General features: G+C 42.4%; 1 protein-coding gene across 1 annotated transcript in view; it reads left to right on the forward strand.

The window, feature by feature from the left end:
* The first annotated feature begins 5,486 nt into the window (after positions 1 to 5,486).
* Positions 5,487 to 18,385, forward strand: part of LOC139380492 (glucose-6-phosphate exchanger SLC37A1-like) — a 37,825-nt gene continuing 24,926 nt past the window's right edge. Inside the window, exons 1-3 of the mRNA XM_071123191.1 lie at positions 5,487 to 5,596; positions 9,941 to 10,178; positions 17,904 to 17,985. Coding sequence (XP_070979292.1) covers positions 10,123 to 10,178; positions 17,904 to 17,985 — 138 coding nt within the window. The 5' untranslated portion in view covers positions 5,487 to 5,596; positions 9,941 to 10,122. The remainder of the gene's footprint in view (positions 5,597 to 9,940; positions 10,179 to 17,903; positions 17,986 to 18,385) is intronic.

The raw sequence follows: 18,385 nt of genomic DNA on the forward strand, positions 1-18,385 counted from the left end.
CTAAATAAATCACAGACAGTGTCACCAGCAAAGCACCCCCACACATAACACTTCCTCCTCAGTGCTTTACGGTGGGAAATACACATGCGGAGATCATCCATTCACCCACACACGTCTCACAAAGACACGGGGGACTCCAGACCAAAGGACAGATTTCCACCGGTGTCCTTTTTTTGCAGCAATTCGATCAAGAAGCATTTATTTGGGCTGCAATTTGTGAAGCTGGAAACTCTAATGAACTTATCCTCTGCAGCAGAGGTACCTCTGAGTCTTCATTTCCTGTGGCAATCTTCATGAGAGCCAGTTTCATAATAGCGCAAGATGGTTTTTGCGACTGAACTTGAAGAAAGTTATTGAAATTTTCCGCATTGACTGACCTTCATGTCTTAAAGTAATGATGGACTGTCTTTCTCTTTGCTTATTTGAGCTGCCATAATCTGGACTTGGTCTTTTACCAAATAGGGCTATCTTCTGCATACCCAACCTTGTCACAACACAACTGATTGGCTCAAACGCATTAAAAAAAAAAGAAATTCCACAAATTAACTTTTAACAAGGCACACCTGCTAATTGAAATGCATTTCAGTTGACTACCTCATGAAGCTGGTTGAGAGAATGTCAAGAGTGTGCAAAGCTGTCATCAAAGCAAAGGGTGGCTATTTCTCAAATATAAAATATATTTTGATTTGTTAAACACTTTTTTGGTTACAGCATGATTCCATATGTGTTATTTCATAGTTTAGATATCTTCACTATTATTCTATAATGTAGAAATGAGTAAAAATGAGTAGGTGTGTCAACTTTTGACTGGTACTGTATGTACAGTATTTGAAACACTGCCGATTTTGCAGGTTTTCCTACTTACAAAGCATATAGAGGTCTGTAATTTTTATCATAGGTACACTTCAACTGTGAGAGACGGAATCTAAAACAAAAATCCAGAAAATCACATTGTATGATTTTTAAGTAATTAATTAGCATTTTATTGCATGACATAAGTATTTGATACATCAGAAAAGCAGAACTTAATATTTGGTATAGAAACCTTTGTTTGCAATTACAGAGATCATACGTTTCCTGTAGTTCTTGACCAGGTTTGCATACACTGCAGCAGGGAGTTTGGCCCACTCCTCCATGCAGACCTTCTCCAAATCCGTCAGGTTTCGGGGCTGTCGTTGGGCAATACGGACTTTCAGCTCCCTCCAAAGATTTTCTATTGGGTTCAGGTCTGGAGACTGGCTAGGCCACTCCAGGACCTTGAGATGCTTCTTACAGAGCCACTCCTTAGTTGCCCTGGCTGTGTGTTTTGGGTCATTGTCATGCTGGAAGACCCAGCCACGACCCATCTTCAATGCTCTTACTGAGGGAAGGAGGTTGTTGGCCAAGATCTCGCGATACATGGCCCCATCCATCCTCCCCTCAATACGGTGCAGTTGTCCTGTCCCCTTCGCAGAAAAGCATCGCCAAAGAATGATGTTTCCACCTCCATGCTTCACGGTTGGGATGGTGTTCTTGGGGTTGTACTCATCCTTCTTCTTCCTCCAAACACGGCGAGTGGAGTTTAGACCAACAAGCTCTATTTTTGTCTCATCAGACCACATGACCTTCTCCCATTCCTCCTCTGGATCATCCAGATGGTCATTGGCAAACTTCAGACGGGCCTGGACATGCGCTGGCTTGATCAGGGGGACCTTTCGTGCGCTGCAGGATTTTAATCCATGACGGCGTAGTGTGTTACTAATGGTTTTCTTTGAGACTGTTGTCCCAGCTCTCTTCAGGTCATTGACCAGGTCCTGCCGTGTAGTTCTGGGCTGATCCCTCACCTTCCTCGTGATCATTGATGCCCCACGAGGTGAGATCTTGCATGGAGCCTCAGACCGAGGGTGGTTGACCGTCATCTTGAACTAATTCCATTTTCTAATAATTGCGCCAACAGTTGTTGGCTTCTCACCAAGCTGCTTGACTATTGTCCTGTAGCCCATCCCAGCCTTGTGCAGGTCTACAATTGTATCCCTGATGTCCTTACACAGCTCTCTGGTCTTGACCATTGTGGCGAGGTTGGAATCTGTTTGATTGAGTGTGTGGACAGGTGTCTTTTATACAGGTAACAAGTTCAAACAGGTGCAGTTAATACAGATAATGAGTGGAGAACAGGAGGGCTTCTTAAAGAAAAACTAACAGGTCTGTGAGAGCTGGAATTCTTACTGGTTGGTAGGTGATCAAATACTTATGTCATGCAATAAAATGCATTTTTTTTTTTAGATTCCGTCTCACACAATTGAAGTGTACCTATGATAAAAATGACAGACCTCTACATACTTAGTAAGTAGGAAAACCTGCTAAATTGGCAGTGTATCAAATACTTGTTCTACCCACTGTACATATCCTATAGCACAACGTGTGTATATTTTCATTTACAATTTAATTAATCCATGAAATAAATAATACTAGCACATCAAATTACGTTACTATTGTACACTAACATTCTCCCCTATTAACACAAGACATATTTAGGCATACTGTGTTAAGGCAAATTTGGTTTATTTGAAAATAACGTATTTATTATTGATTACGTATTGTCAAAAGCACGTAGGCAATATAATTTCCTAACAATATTGTTTAAATACTTAAATACAGCCTACTTACTCCTCAATCGAATCAAGGACATCTTGGTAATTATTTTCATAGTTTCCTTAGAGACAATCTGGGGCAGACACTCTCTAAAACCGTGTCTGCCAAACGAACACATTAATATCTGTGTCACAGCCGAGCTCTCAAAATCTATGCCTGTGTTTCACTCTATGTATGGTCCGTGCCATCCGGATTCCTTGGGACGTCCCTACCATGACCCCTAAACTATAACTCTTATCTTAACCATTTCACATTTCTACTTGATTGAGGTAGGGACATCACAAGGATCCCAAATAGCAAGTATCCTCTGGGAAAGCCTATGAACTCCTCCATTCGACTGAAAGCCACAGACACAACTCTTATGGTTCTGTAATGTAGGCTACTGGGAACTGGTAACAACATAGTCTGTGATTGGCCAACAACATTTAGATCTGTATACAGCAAGATAAGATAACATGCTTTCTCATGGGGTGTTGAGGGAAAGACAGATTACCTATAGATTGGACATAATATTTTCTAGGCCATTAGCAATAACAGGAAATACACACGCCGTAGGCTACACTATAGCTCAAGGTGGCTACATCGGAATGTTGGCTTTCACGGGAAAAACTAAGTTTCTAACATTTATGGTTGAGATTTAATTAATATAAATTTAAACCATGCACCTTATGACTTTCATTAACACGCAGGCGTCACGCAGACGTTAGTAAGGCATTGGTATGACGACATGTTAGTTACACGTTCAATGGTAGGTGACAGCCACACGGTGGTACTGTTAACTAGGCTGAATTTAGGCCTTTATCACCCCGCATAGGAGAGCATAGATGTGAGAAGGAATACAATGTGGCTGCTATGAAAGTGAACTGTGTTTATGATTGATCAGGGGTGTATTCATTCCGCCAATTCTGTTGAATAACTTTTCTTAAACGGAAGCAAACGGAACGAAATGGAGATAAACATACCTGAATTTGTCCAGTAGAAGCTCTTGTTTGCAACTGTTTGATTAATGATTACACCATAGATCAGCTAGATACAGGCAAGAGTGTGCAAGGCGATATTGAATGTGTCACTGTCTGTCACCTCAAATTTTCTCTTGACCTGTGCACCTACATTATAAACTTTCATTCATAGGCTAGGTTGTAGCAACCTCATGATGTGTACAGGGAAAATGTTAGTATCATGTAGTAGCCTAAACCTATCAATGTTACATTGAACTGGGTGAATGGAATATGAATGAGAGTCATCCAATATGCTGTATTATAAGGCCATGCTCATGAAAAGTAAAGATCATCCTCCCTCTTAAACGGCACTGACCGCCACTGATATATCATGTACAGTGTATATAATATATATTATCTTGTTACCTCTCATTCACAGGTATCCATCTCAATGAACCATGGAGTACCTGGAAGTACTGACACCCTTGTTGTCGGAGAGTCAAAGAATGCATTTGGCATCATGGCTGCAAGGATTCTTAGTCGTCCAATCAGTGTACCCCTGAAATGGTCATGTGTGGCCCTCCACAACTATCTGTCCTCCAAGGATGAAGCTCATGAGCCAAATGCAAGATACGTGGCTCTTCTGTATGTTGTCAGCACTGGATGTTCAAATAGAATGCATTGAAATTGACCTTTGTATTGAGATGAAGAAATGCCAACAGAGCTTTTTCAGCACACAAAAATAAACCATTATTCTTTCTTCTGGGCTCTGAAAGTAAACCACAATACAAAAGTGTCTGCTGAGAACAGATAAGCCAACATGTTTCTATGGCCTAGCTGCTACTCTCTAAAATATACTATGCACAGTCATCAAAAAGTAAGAGGACCAAGTGTTGACCATGCTATGCACAGTGTTGGTATACGCAGGGGATTAAGGATAACATTGCATTGAATTCGAAAGGCATCATGTCTGCACGCAACTCCATGTCTCTTCGCATGAATATACTCTATACATATATGTAAATATATTTTGAATTCCCCTCATATACTGTGTGTACATATATTATAATATATTAGTTTTTCCGTATGAGTTCAAACATTTATTATATGTTCCCATATTTTATTTTATGGAAAAGAGATTGTATGTGTCTGGACGATGCACTACGCTGCCTTGGTGACCAAATGACCGAGCGGCGCAGATTACTGTTCGATTTGATAACAGTGCTCTTCCCCTCACGTTTTTGTACTATGGCGTGGCAGGTTTTGGCCGGGTTCAACCGGGCCAGTATAAAATGACTCCCTCAATGTGTGACTCGGGTTCAGACACGTAACCGATCGAGAATATTGGTAAAAACATAAATAAACCCCATAAATAAGCCAGGAACATCAGACACAGCGGTTCCTTGTACTATTCTGACGTCATTTGTAGACCAAAGGAGCGGTTGGGCGACCAGTGTGATTGGGCGGATTATGCTGAGCCGCGGGGCACCGGGCAAAGGCCCGTCACATCATCGGGAGAAAGCGGGGAGGGAGGAGCCCTGATATCAAATCAACCAGTTGTCTGTGCCACTTGGTCATTATGTCAACAAGGCAGCATGGTGCATCGTCCAGAAACATATTTATATTCCCTAAGTAACTGTTTGAATGTTCTGACTATTTTTCATTGGGAAGGCAGATAATAATAATAATTTTAAAAAAGCCATCACTTTCGCATGGGAAACAAAGAGTCCAATTAATTACTACACATGCTTAGATACGTCTCTTTTGCTTTGAGCCTACTTCGCCGTGGGCTTTGAACGGGACACGTGGCTCACGCCTGGGAGGCAGCGCGGTTTCATATTAAATGCAGTCACATTTCAACCAATGCTAAACACGCCTACACCGGCGAGATTTATCGAAACCCCTCACTGAAGTGTGACAGTTACACCTTGGTCTGAAAGAAGAAGGAAGTTGTAGTTGACAACCTGCCGCCTTTTTGGACGAGAAACAAGACGTGTCTTTTGGTTCCCCCCTGTATTTCAACCACGGCAAGTTTGATAATGTCTCTCGGTGTCTGTGAATTGATGGGCGCGGCGATTTTCCACAGATAGACCTCCTTTTCTGTCAAGCGTCGAACGCACGAGGATGAGCAGAAAGTGAATTGGAGAGCACGGTTACGTGCACACAATAATGCGATTATTGTGTATAACGTTAGTCGAATTAATAGAATAGTTAGATTCACAAATGTACATGTTTTGCAAGAATAACGATTAACCTAATAGTCATATTTTACATGGGCTCATCTGAAATCAAGCTACCTGATGGCACTGATCAATGCAGACCATGTTAGTTTTGGGAAGGATAGTTTATTCTAAGTAAGGACATACATTTTGTATGTGAAAACTACTTTAAGACGCACACATTTTTTTCCTGACTCATTTCGCGAGGGAGGGAGGCTCGCTCGGCTGGTGGTAGGACATGGGCAGATTAAATAAATGGCTCGAAGTCGGATTAAAAGTGTTTACATTTCGAAAGATTGCCCAGAAAACTAGGTGTTTTAATCGATTTTGACCTTATGACGATTTAAGATGAGCAGAATAAGGTGTTTACATGACTATTGCATAATGCCTACTGCCATACTCAGTTTAATATCGAGTTATTAGTGTACATATAAACATATGTAAGGAAATTGGAGAAACGATTGGTTACAAAGTAGTTGATGATCATAATCATTGAAAACATAGTATGGACGGTGGCTTACTAGCAAATGTCCTGCAGTATGCTTCTCTCTTTGATGGCTGTCACACAAGGACGTCCTATTTTGATTATATATATATATATATATTTTTTACAACAACCCAAGATAATTAGTATTTGGCTCTGTATACAACCGATCTCAATTGGGATGCTAGATAATAAGTCCCTAAATTAGGAAAAATATATTTATTTTAAAATAACAGGTTACACCAGTATTGACTACTGAAGTTCAGTTGCCTAATTAACTTCAGTAAATCATTTAGAGGCTCTGCAACTGCCACACATCTAAATATAAAGCCTGGTCCAGTTGATGTGCAGTCCAAGATTCCAAGTATGAGGTTTTGCAATTAGCTCTACTGCAGGCTGCTGTAGTGAATGGTTGTGGTGGAGCAAAAGTTTTAGCGTGTTACTTAGTAGCCTATGTAGAATTAATCCATTCAACTTTCACTTTAAGTACTAAAATGACGGTGCCCATATCAGTAGTGTAAATGACTAATGTCGTGGCAGAGACCCATGATGGAGTTAAATTGTACAGTAGGTGTAGCTACAAGCAAGCCAAGCTGTCGCTAGATACACAGTTGGTGGTTCAGTGCTTGGCGACGTCATGCTTTCAGACCAAGATTCCAGCATAGTAGGTTATTCATGTCTGGTAATAAAAGCAATGATACTTCTGCTGTCCTCTGCTACACATCTGATCCCCAGAGTACGAAACAGAAGTTGTTTGAATGCCAGGAATATATCTGATCCCTGCTGAGATGAGTTGCTTGGTGGAAAGTTTACTGTAGCCTACAATGCCTTCCTTGGACATGTGCAGTGCATTTGGAAAGTATTCAGACCCCTTATTCCACATTTTGCTATGTTACAGCCTTATTATAAAATGTATGAAATATTATTTTTCTCACCAATCTACACACAATACCCCATAATGACAAAACAAAAACAGTTTTTTTAGACATTTTTGCAACTGTAGTTCAGTTTTGTATTTGTAATATCACATTTGCATAAGTATTCAGACCCTTTACTTAGTACTTTGTTGAAGCACCTTTGGCAGCAGTGACAGCCTCAAGTAGGGTTGCACATTTTGGGGAATATTCAGAGGTGGAAACTTTCCTTGGGCATTTAACCGGAATACCAGATACACGGCACGCCACTGTATTAATACCATTTAAATGTAGATGTTTTTTGCATTGGATATATTTACCATATCATATGGAGACAGAAACATAAACCTTTTACCTTATCATAAGTAGACATAATTGCAAATGTTTAAATCCTTCCAAAATAAAAATAAAAAACAATTTAGTTACGAATTAAACTTTTAATTAAATTAGTTGACTCTTCACATGGGATGATTTCACTGAACAACAAAAGAAAGGGAATATTGAATGATCCCAAATGATCCATTGTATGTTTTCAAATTTAAATTGATAGTCTAGAAACTAAAGCTTTGGTTGTCTTCCTCTCAGCCTTCCATGTCTTCTCCCTGGACCTCCTCAATGCCCACCTCTTGAACATCAGACTCTGAGGCCTTATCTTCACTGTCACTTCCCAACCTTGATGGCTTGTTGTCAGGGTCAAAAAGACTCAAATTTGCCTGGACAGCCACCATTTTTTCAACCCTTGTATTGGTCAGCCTGTTGTGTGCTTTTGTGTGTGTGTTCCCAAACAAGGACCAGTTGCACTCTGAGGCGGTTGATGTTGGTGGGATTTGGAGGATGATGGAGGCAACAGGGGAAAGAGCCTCAGATCCACAAAGTCCCTTCCACCAGATGGCTGATGCAATATGGCAGTCGTGCCAACATATCGCATCTCCATCCCAAAGCCCTTGCTTTTGCAGCTTCAATGTGGTGCTCTTATTCTTCTCACTTTGCTTGGTGAGGTAGATTGCTGCTATAATTTGATGACCCTTCACATAACTAACCATTTCCTTGGCTCTCTTGTAGAGTGTGTCCATTGTTTTCAGTACCATGGTGTTCTTGAGGAGCAGATTCAATGCATGAGCATCACAGCCAATGGGTGTGATGTGAGGGTAGGACTCCTTCACTTTAGACCAAGCAGCCTTCATGTTCGCAGCACCAGTGCAAATAACTTTTGTGGTCCTAGGTCATTGATGACTGCCTTCAGCTCATCTGCAATGTAGAGACCGGAGTGTCTGTTGTCCCTTGTGTCAGTGCTCTTGTAGAATACTGGTTGAGGGGTGGAGATGATGTAGTTCATTATTCCTTGTCCACAAACTTTTGACCACCCATCAGAGATGATTGCAATACAGTCTGCTTTCTCTATGATTTGCTTAACCTTCACTTGAACTCTGCATCCAGCAAATTAGTAGATGAAGCATGTTTGGTTGGAGGGGTGTATGCTGGGCAAAGAACATTCAGAAAAACTTCCAATATACATTGCCTGTGAACATCAGAGATGAACCAGTTGCATACACAGCTCAAGCAAGACATTCATCAGCATTTCTCTGACTACATTCCTCCATTGAGTCAAAAACACTTCTGATTCCAGGAGGACCATGAGTTGTTGCTATCGATAAGGTCTCTGATTCATCATTTTCACCTCGACTAGAAGTAGAGGAACTTTTGTCAGAGGTTGCTTGTTGTGAGCGCTGAGGGAACTTTATGCACTTGGCCAGATGATTCTGCATCTTTGTTGTGTTCTTCACATATGATTTGGCACAGTATTTGCAAATGTACACAGCTTTTCCTTCTACATTAACTGCAGTGAAATGTCGCCACACATCAGATAGTGCCCGTGGCATTTTCCTGTAAAGATTAGGGAAAAAAGGAGTAAAAAAACAACAAATACAATTCCATGTACAGATAAATAGTTAAGCAGTTAGAAAAGGAGTTGTTTAATCTAAGATAAATGTTTTAAAATAAAATGTGTATGGAAACAGGTGAATTAACACTCCCTCAGTTAGCAGGCTCAAGCAAGCTAAAACTCACACGGTAGCAAAAACAAACTAGCAGAAATTAAGTTAGAAGTGATTTAAACACACTTTGCTGTAGGCTACTGTTTACTAGTAAACAAAAAATCATGCATGTCATATAAAATATTCACCCCACCCAGTATTGTAATCAAAATGTACCAGAAAGCATGTAGTCCTCAGCTCAGACAGTTGTAGTAGTGTGGGCTCAATAGCATCTCATTAGTGTGCAAGATCCTGAGAATCAGCTGTGCATGTGATGGAAGAGTGCACTGTGCATACAGAGGGTTGCAATTCCATTGAATTGGGGAGAGTTTAACCAAAATATGCCACAAGACTGAGAATTGCCTTGTGTATTTGATGAATTTAAGCAAAATTCCCAGCAAAGGGTCTGAATACTAATGTAAATAAGGTGTGTGTGTATGTATATATATATATATATATATATATATATATTTTAATCAATTTGCCTAAACCTGATTTCACTTTGTCATTGTGGGGATTGCTGAGTAATTTCCTTTATTTAATCAATTTTAGGATAAGACTAACGTAACAAAATGTGAAATAAGTCAGGAAAGTATTCAGACCCCTTAACTGTACATCGACAAAGTTGAAGTTATAGAACTTACATTATGGAATGGAGAGAGATGCCAATTTCAGAGGCCCTGCTATGTTTGAAACGTTCTTTTGTTGTTGTGCCTTTTAGGAGAACACTTCTGAGGGGTTATTCCAGAAGGTTCTTGGCCATGTCTCCCAGGCCTAGTGTTGAGCTCACAGGGTTCTTCTGGCCAGAGGTGAGCTGCAGTTCTGTCTTTTGGTCATCATTGCTGTGAGATCTACCTATCTGTTGACCCCTGACCCCGCAGTGCCCGTTATCACCCAATCATCATGGCCCCAGTGCCACCTGGCATCCGCTTTTTGGCCTCCTTCAACAGAGACCAGTGGTGAGTTTTGTATGTCTGTCTGTCAGATCAATACTTTCTGTTGGTTTGTCAGTACAGGTCTTGCTTACACGTGAACTGGCTTACACGTGAACTTAGTTGTAAATTGTTGATGACTTATGATGAAGAGACCTCAGGGCTCAAGCCATAATGTTCACGTGCGTGCCTGTGCAGGAGTGTACATATGAGTGTATCTGTGCTTGTAGCTGTTTCTATTTAGTCCTAATTACGTGTTTTCTGCAAGAGAGTGAATTGGCCGGGACACAGAGAAAGAGAACACTGTGCAAATAACAGAACTGTCCTCTAAGTTCCCATACCTCATGTAGAGTAAGGGCAAACGTACCATCTACTCTACTGTATAGCCCTGTATACTTACAGGCAGCTTAATGATCATGTATCCCAGTCATTATTAGGGCCAGGAGTTGTTCCTGCTCAGGAAAAACTCCTGATCTTATTTATTATCAAGAACCCTGTTCTGAACCTGACTTTGAAGTATTTCTTATAGCTTTATCACATTTAATTGCGTTCAGACTGACTTGTTATACAGTGTGAGTGACTGGCTGTAGCCAGTCCAGTCTCCCTCTGCACTGTCTCCTATATCATATTTTTTATTTAACCTTTTATTTAACTAGGCAAGTCAGTTAAGAACAAATTCTTATTTACAATAACGGCCTACCAGGGAACAGGTTAACTGCCTTGTTCAGGGGCAGAACGACAGACCTTGTCAGCTCGGAGATTCGATCCAGCAACCTTTTAGTTACTGGCCCAATGCTCTAACCACTAGGCTACCTGCCACCCCGTATGTCTGGTCCTATCAGAGAGTTGGCACCAGAGAACATGACTGACGTTTTACATTCTCCCAACCAATTGTGCAATTTTTGGGGATTTTTTTTTGCGTTTTGTGGAACTTGGTTTTTAACTTATTGTGTACATAATGTTGGTGCTACTGTCTCTTATGACTGAAAATAACTTCTGGACATCATAAAAGCAATTACTCACCGTGGACTGGAATAAACTTTTTCCTTTAACGAGTCCAACGAGAAGAATATCCTGCTTTCACTGAAACAGTCCCAGATCCAGGCCTCTTGCACGAAAAGGGGATGCAGATCGGGTATCCTTCTGAGAAGCCGGAGGCGAGCGAGTAAACTCCCAATGCCTTCCATTCTTCTTGCTAACGTGCAATCGTTAGAAAATTAAAATTGATGACCTACTATTAAGATTATCCTACCAACGGGACATTAAAAACTAACATCTTATGTTTCATCGAGACGTGGCTGAACAAAGAAACAGACAATATAGAGCTGGCGGGATTTTCCATGCAACGGCAGAACAGAGACGCTACCTCTAGTAAGATGAGGAGTGGGGGTGTGTGTCTTTTTGTCAATAACAGCTTGTGTGCGATGTCTAATATTAAAGAAGTCTCGAGATATTGCTCGCCTGAGGTAGAGTACCTTATGATAAGCTGTCGACCACACTATCTACCAAGAGAGTTCTCATCTGTATTATTCGTAGCCGTCTATTTACCACCACAAAGCGAAGCTGGCACTAAGACCGCTCTCAAACAACTCTATAAGGCCATAAGTAAAGAAGAAAATGCTCATCAGAAGCGGCGCTCCTAGTGGCCGGGGACTTTAATGCAGGCAAACTTAAATCAGTTTTACCAAATTTTTACCAGCATGTCACATGTGCAACCAGGGAAGAAAAAAAATCCAAGACCACCTTTACTCCACACACTTTTGTCGCACTGCTTTGCTTTATCTTGGACAGGTCACAGTTGTAAATTAGAACTCGTTCTCAACTGGCCTACCTGGTTAAATAAAGGTGAAATAAATCAATAAAAAACACACAGATGCATACAAAGCTCTCCCCTGCCCTCCATTTGGCAAATCTGATCACTGTCCTCCTGCTTACAAGCAAAAACTAAAGCATGAAGTACCAGTGACTCGCTCAATACAGAAGTGGTCAGATGCCGCGGAAGCTACACTACAGGACAGTTTTGCTAGCACAGACTGGAATATGTTCCGGGTTTCATCCAATGGCATTGAGGAATACACCGCCTCAGTCATCGGCTTCATCAATAAGTGCATCGATGACGTCATCCCCACAGTGACTGTAAGTGCAGTGCCTTGCAAAAGTATTCATCCCCCTTGGCATTTTTCCTATTTTGTTGCATTACAACCTGTACTTTAAATGGATTTTTGTTTGGATTTCATGTAATGAACGTACACAAAATAGTCCAAATTGGTGAAGGGAAATGGAAAGAATTACTTGTTTAAATAAGTTCTCAAATTAAAATCGTAAAAGTGGTGCGTGCGTATGTATTCACCCCCTTTGCAAGGAAAAGGTCTGGTGCAACCAATTACTTTCAGAAGTCACATAATTAGTTAGTCCACCTGTGTGCAATCTAAGTGTCACATGACCTGTCACATGATCTCAGTGCATATATATACACCCGTTCTGAAAGGCCTCAGAGTCTGCAACACCACTAAGCAAGGGGCACCACCAAGCAAGTGACACCACGAAGACCAAGGAGCTCTCCAAACAGGTCAGGGACAAAGTTGTGGAGAAGTACAGATCAGGGTTGGGTTTTTAAAAAATATCCTGAACTTTGAACATCCCACGGAGCACCATTAAATCCATTATTACATTTTTTTAAGAATATGGCACCACAACAAACCGCCCACCAAAACTCACGGACCAGGCAAGGAGGGCATTAATCAGAGAGGCAACAAAGAGCCCAACGATAACCCTTTAAGAGCTGCAAAGCTCCACAGCGGAGATTGGAGTATCTGTCCATAGGACCACTTTATGCCATACACTCCACAGAGCTGGGCTTTATGGAAGAGTGGCCAGAAAAAAGCAATTTCTTAAAGAAAAAAATAGGCATGTGGGAGACTCCGCAAACATATGGAAGAAGATATTCTGGTCAGATGAGACTAAAATTGAACTTTTTGGCCATCAAGGAAAACTCTATGTCTGGTTTCAAACCCAACACCTCTCATCACCCCGTGAACACCATCCCCACAGTGACGCATGTTGGTGGCAGCATCATGCTGTGGGGATGTTTTTCATCGCCAGGGACTGGGAAACTGGTCAGAATTAAAGGAATGATGGCTGGCGCTAAGCACAGAGAAATTCTTGAGGGTAACCTGTTTGTCTTCCCCCAGCTGCTACTCGCTGTTTGTTTGTTACCTCTGCATAGTTACTTCGCCCCCACCTACATGTACAGATTACCTCAACAAGCCTGTACCCCTGCACACTGACTTGGTATTGTTCTTATTGTGTTACTTTTTATTATGGCTATTTATTTTAGCCTACTGGTAAATCGTTTCTTCTTCTTGAACTGCACTGTTGGTTAAGGGCTTGTAAGTAAGCATTTCATGGTAAAGTCTACACTTGTTGTATTCGGCGCATGTGGCAAATAAAGTTTTATTTGAGTTGGGACAGTGGTGGTGTTCTGTGGTGTCACGGAGCCACTGACATGTTTTTCACTAAATGACTGGCAACAAGGAAGACACACAGCCAGTGTCCTAACTGTCCCCTTCCTGTCATGTCTTATGAACACAACCCCCTCCCCACTCGACACATGGAGAGAGAGATACAAACACGCACACATGCTGCCCAGCTGTTGTGAATGTGTAAAGGCAATCAGTGATTCTTCCCTCTGGCTACTTTCCACTCCTTAGCAATTGGTCTACAGGAATGGTTTATGGTGGTGTTAAGACATCCAGACTGCCATAAGTGGCTGTGTTTGGCTCGTGCAGGGGCAGACCCACGTCGAGGTGCCTGCGTTTGGCTAGGTCAGGGTCGTCCAGGGGCAGACCCACGTCATGGTGGCTGTGTTTGGCTAAGTCAGGAGAAGACCGACGTCGAGGTGGCTGCGTTTGGCTAGGTCAGGGGCAGACTCACGTCGAGGTGGCTGCGTTTGGCTAGGTCAGGGGCAGACTCACGTCGAGGTGGCTGCGTTTGGCTAGGTCAGGGGCAGACCCACGTCGAGGTGGCTGCGTTTGGCTAGGTCAGGGGCAGACCCACGTCGAGGTGGCTGCGTTTGGCTAGGTCAGGGGCAGACCCACGTCGAGGTGGCTGCGTTTGACTAGGTCAGGGGCAGACCCACGTCGAGGTGGCTGTGTTTGGCTAGGTCAGGGGCAGACCCACGTCGAGGTGGCTGCGTTTGACTAGGTCAGGGGCAGACCCACGTCGAGGTGGCTGCGTTTGACTAGGTCAGGGGTTAGACGTGTCCGGATATGTTAAACTCAATTTGTTTGCCAATTGCACAAGTCCACAAGGAAATGACTGAGTGAGTGGGAGAGTTAAAGGAACGGCACATCCTGGCCTTTGTTATACTTACCAGTTCTCACTGTGTACTTTAACATTGAATTACAGTTGAAGTCAGAAGTTTACATACACCTTAGCCAAATACATTTAAACTCAGTTTTTCACAATTCCTGACATTTAATCCTAATAAAAATTCCCTGTCTTAGGTCAGTTAGGATCACTCATTTATTTTATGAATGTGAAATGTCAGAATAATAGTAGAGTGATTTCTTTCAGCTTTTATTTCTTTCATCACAATCCCAGTGGGTCAGAAGTTTGCATACACTCAATTAGTATTTGGTAGCATTGCCTTTTAAATTGTTCAACTTGGGTCAAATGTTTTGGGTAGCCTTCCATTATCTTCCCACAATAAGTTGGGTTAATTTTGGCCCATTCCTCCTGACAGAGCTGGTGTAACTGAGTCAGGTTTGTAGGCCTCCTTGTTCGCACACGCTTTTTCAATTCTGCCCACAAATTTTCTATAGGATTGAGGTCGGGGCTTTGTGATGGCCACTCTGATACCTTGACTTTGTTGTCCTTAAGCCATTTTGCCACAACTTTGGAAGTATGCTTGGGGTCATTGTCCATTTGGAAGACCCATTTGCGACCAAGCTTTAACTTCCTGACTGATGTCTTGATGTTGCTTCAATATATCCACATCATTTTCCTTTCTCATGAAGCCATCTATTTTGTGAAGTGCACCAGTCCCTCCTGCAGCAAAGCACCTCCACAACATGATGCTGCCACCCCCATGCTTCACGGTTGGGATAATGTTTTTTGGCTTGCAATCCTCCCCCTTTTTCCTCCAAACATAACGATGGTCATTATGGCCAAACAGTTCAATTTTTGTTTCATCAGACCAGAGGACATTTCTCCAAAAAGTACGATCTTTGTCCCCATGTACAGCTGCAAACCGTAGTCTGACTTTTTTATGGCGGTTTTGGAGCAGGGGCTTCCTCCTTGCTGAGTGGCCTTTCAGGTTATGTCGCTATAGGACTTTTAATGTGAATATAGATAGTTTTGTACCTGTTAAAATGCTGGAGGAAACAAGGTCCTTTGCTGTTGTTCTGGGATTGATTTGCACTTCTCGCACCAAAGTACGTTCATCTCTAGGAGACAGAACGCGTCTCCTTCCTGAGCGGTATGACGGCTGCGTGGTCCCATGGTGTTTATACTTGCGTACTATTGGATGTACAGATGAACGTGGTACCTCCAGGCGTTTGGAAATTGCTCCCAAGTATGAACCAGACTTGTGGAGGTCTACCATTTTTTTTCTGAGGTCTTGGCTGATTTATTTTGATTTTCCCATGATGTCAAGCAAGGAGGCACTGAGTTTGAAGGTAGGCCTTGAAATACATCCACAGGTACAGCTCCAATTGACTCAAATGATGTCAATTAGCCTGTCAGAAGCCTCTAAAGCCATGACATTTTCTGGAATTTTCCAAGCTTTTTAAAGGCACAGTCAACTTAGTGTATGTCAAATTCTGACCCACTGGAATTGTGATACAGTGAAATAATCTGTAAACAATTGTTGGAAAAATTACTTGTGTCATGCACAAAGTAGATGTCCTAACCAACTTGCCAAAACTATAGTTTGTTAACAAGAAATTTGTGGAGTGGTTTAAAACAAGTTTTAATGACTAAGTGTATGTAAACTTCGGACTTCAACTGTATATTGCAAAGATTTGCAAATGACTTTGCTTGTGTCTTGGTGACACCCTCCCAGGTGAAATGTTTGATCTCCATTCAGCTCATTTACGCCACTATAAACGAAGCCAGCCAGTCAGTCCAGCCAAGAGGTCCAATGTCCAGTTGTCTTCCACCCTCTCAGAATATAAGTTAACATAAACTCAGCAAAAAAAGAAACGTCCCTTTTTCAGGACCCTGTCTTTCAAAGATAATTATTTGTAAAGGGTTTTAACACTGTTTCCCATGCTTGTTCAATGAACCATAAACAATTAATGAACATGCACCTGTGGAAAGGTCATTAAGACACTAGCAGCTTACAGACGGTAGGCAATTAAGGTCACAGTTCTGAAGACTTACGACACTAAAGAGGCCTTTCTACTGACTCTGAAAAACACCAAAGGAAAGATGCCCAGGGTCCCTGCTCATCTGGGTGAACATGCCTTAGGCATGCTGCAAGGAGGCATGAGGACTGCAGATGTGGCCAGAGCAATAAATTGCAATATCCATACTGTGAGATGCTTAAGACAGCGCTACAGGGAGACAGGATGGACAGCTGATTGTTCTCGCAGTGGCAGACCACATGTAGCAACACCTGCACAGGATCGGTACAGCCGAACATCACACCTGCGGGACAGGTACAGGATGGCAACAAGTGCCCAAGTTACACCAGGAACGCACAATCCCTCCATCAGTGCTCAGACTGTCCGCAATACACTGAGAGAGGCTGGACTGATGGCTTGTAGGTCTGTTGTAAGGCAGGTCCTCGCCAGACATCACCGGCAACAACGTTGCCTATGGGCACAAACCCACCGTTGCTGGACCAGACAGGACTGGCAAAGAGTGCTCTTCACTGACGAGTCACAGTTTTGTCTCACCAGGGGTGATGGTCGAATTCACGTTTATCGTCAAAGGAATGAGTGTTACACCAAGGCCTGTACTCTGGAGCGGGATCGATTTGGAGGTGGAGGGTCCATCATGGTTTGGGGCGGTGTGTCACAGCATCATCGGACTGAGTTTGTTGATTGCAGGCAATCTCAATGCTGTGCGTTACAGGGAAGACATCCTCCTCCTTCATATGGTACCCTTCCTGCAGGCTCATCCTGACATGACCCTCCAGCATTACAATACCATACTGCTTGTTCTGTGCATGTTTTCCTGCAAGACAGGAATGTCAGTGTTCTGCCATGGCCTGCGACGAGCCCGGATCTCAATCCCATAGAGCATGTCTGGGACATGTTGGATCAGAGGGTGAGGGCTAAGACCATTCCCCCCCCCCCAGAAATGTCTGGGAACTTGCAGGTGTCTTGGTGGGGGAGGTGGGTAACCTCACCAGATACCGACTGTTACTTTTGATATTGACCCCCCCCCCCCACCTTGTTCAGGGACACATTATTCCATTTATTTTAGTCACATGTCTGTGGAACTTGTTCAATTTATGTCTCAGTTGTTGAATCTTGTTATGTTCATACAAATATTTACACATGTTTAAGTTTGCTGTTAATAAACGCAGTTGACGGTGAGCGAATGTTTCTTTTTTTGCTGAGTTTATCTAAGGACATATCTAGGATCAGATTACCCTAAACCCAAACCTCACACTGACCATTGTGGGAATGATTCATCCCTGACCGCTCTCAGTGGTCAGGGATGAATGCTACCCACTGACAACCTCCTCCAGATCCAGCCCTTCTCACTGCTGCCCCCTTGTGTTGTGTTGTCTCCCTCCAGGTACCGAGCCTTCACATTTAGCCTCACCTTCCTGCTGTACACCAGCTTCCACCTGTCCAGAAAACCCATCAGCATCGTCAAGGTAACGTGTGTGTGTATGTATGTATGTATGTATGTATGTATGTATGTATGTATGTATATATATTTATATATCTGATGTCCCTATAAGGAATTTACTGGACTATACTGGCATAGCACATAATAAGAGATTTACTAAATATACACTCCTATCCACACATTAAATATACATGTTATCAGCACAGGTGTTATTGTAACCTGATCAGCCTCAATGTGATTCATCCTGCTACTATATCTGGGGCGCAACATTCTGAAATTGCATTTTCGTCCCCCCCAGTTTTATCATTGGAATATGATACAAAACGAGGCAACGGTGTGCTTTCGAACCATGGGACGCTTCCGAGCTGTCGGGTAGGCTGTTTGGAGTGTTTATCCGACTGGATACAAAATAAATTGTCCCCCCC

Source organism: Oncorhynchus clarkii, chromosome 22, assembly GCF_045791955.1.
Source record: "Oncorhynchus clarkii lewisi isolate Uvic-CL-2024 chromosome 22, UVic_Ocla_1.0, whole genome shotgun sequence".
Taxonomy (NCBI): domain Eukaryota; kingdom Metazoa; phylum Chordata; class Actinopteri; order Salmoniformes; family Salmonidae; genus Oncorhynchus; species Oncorhynchus clarkii.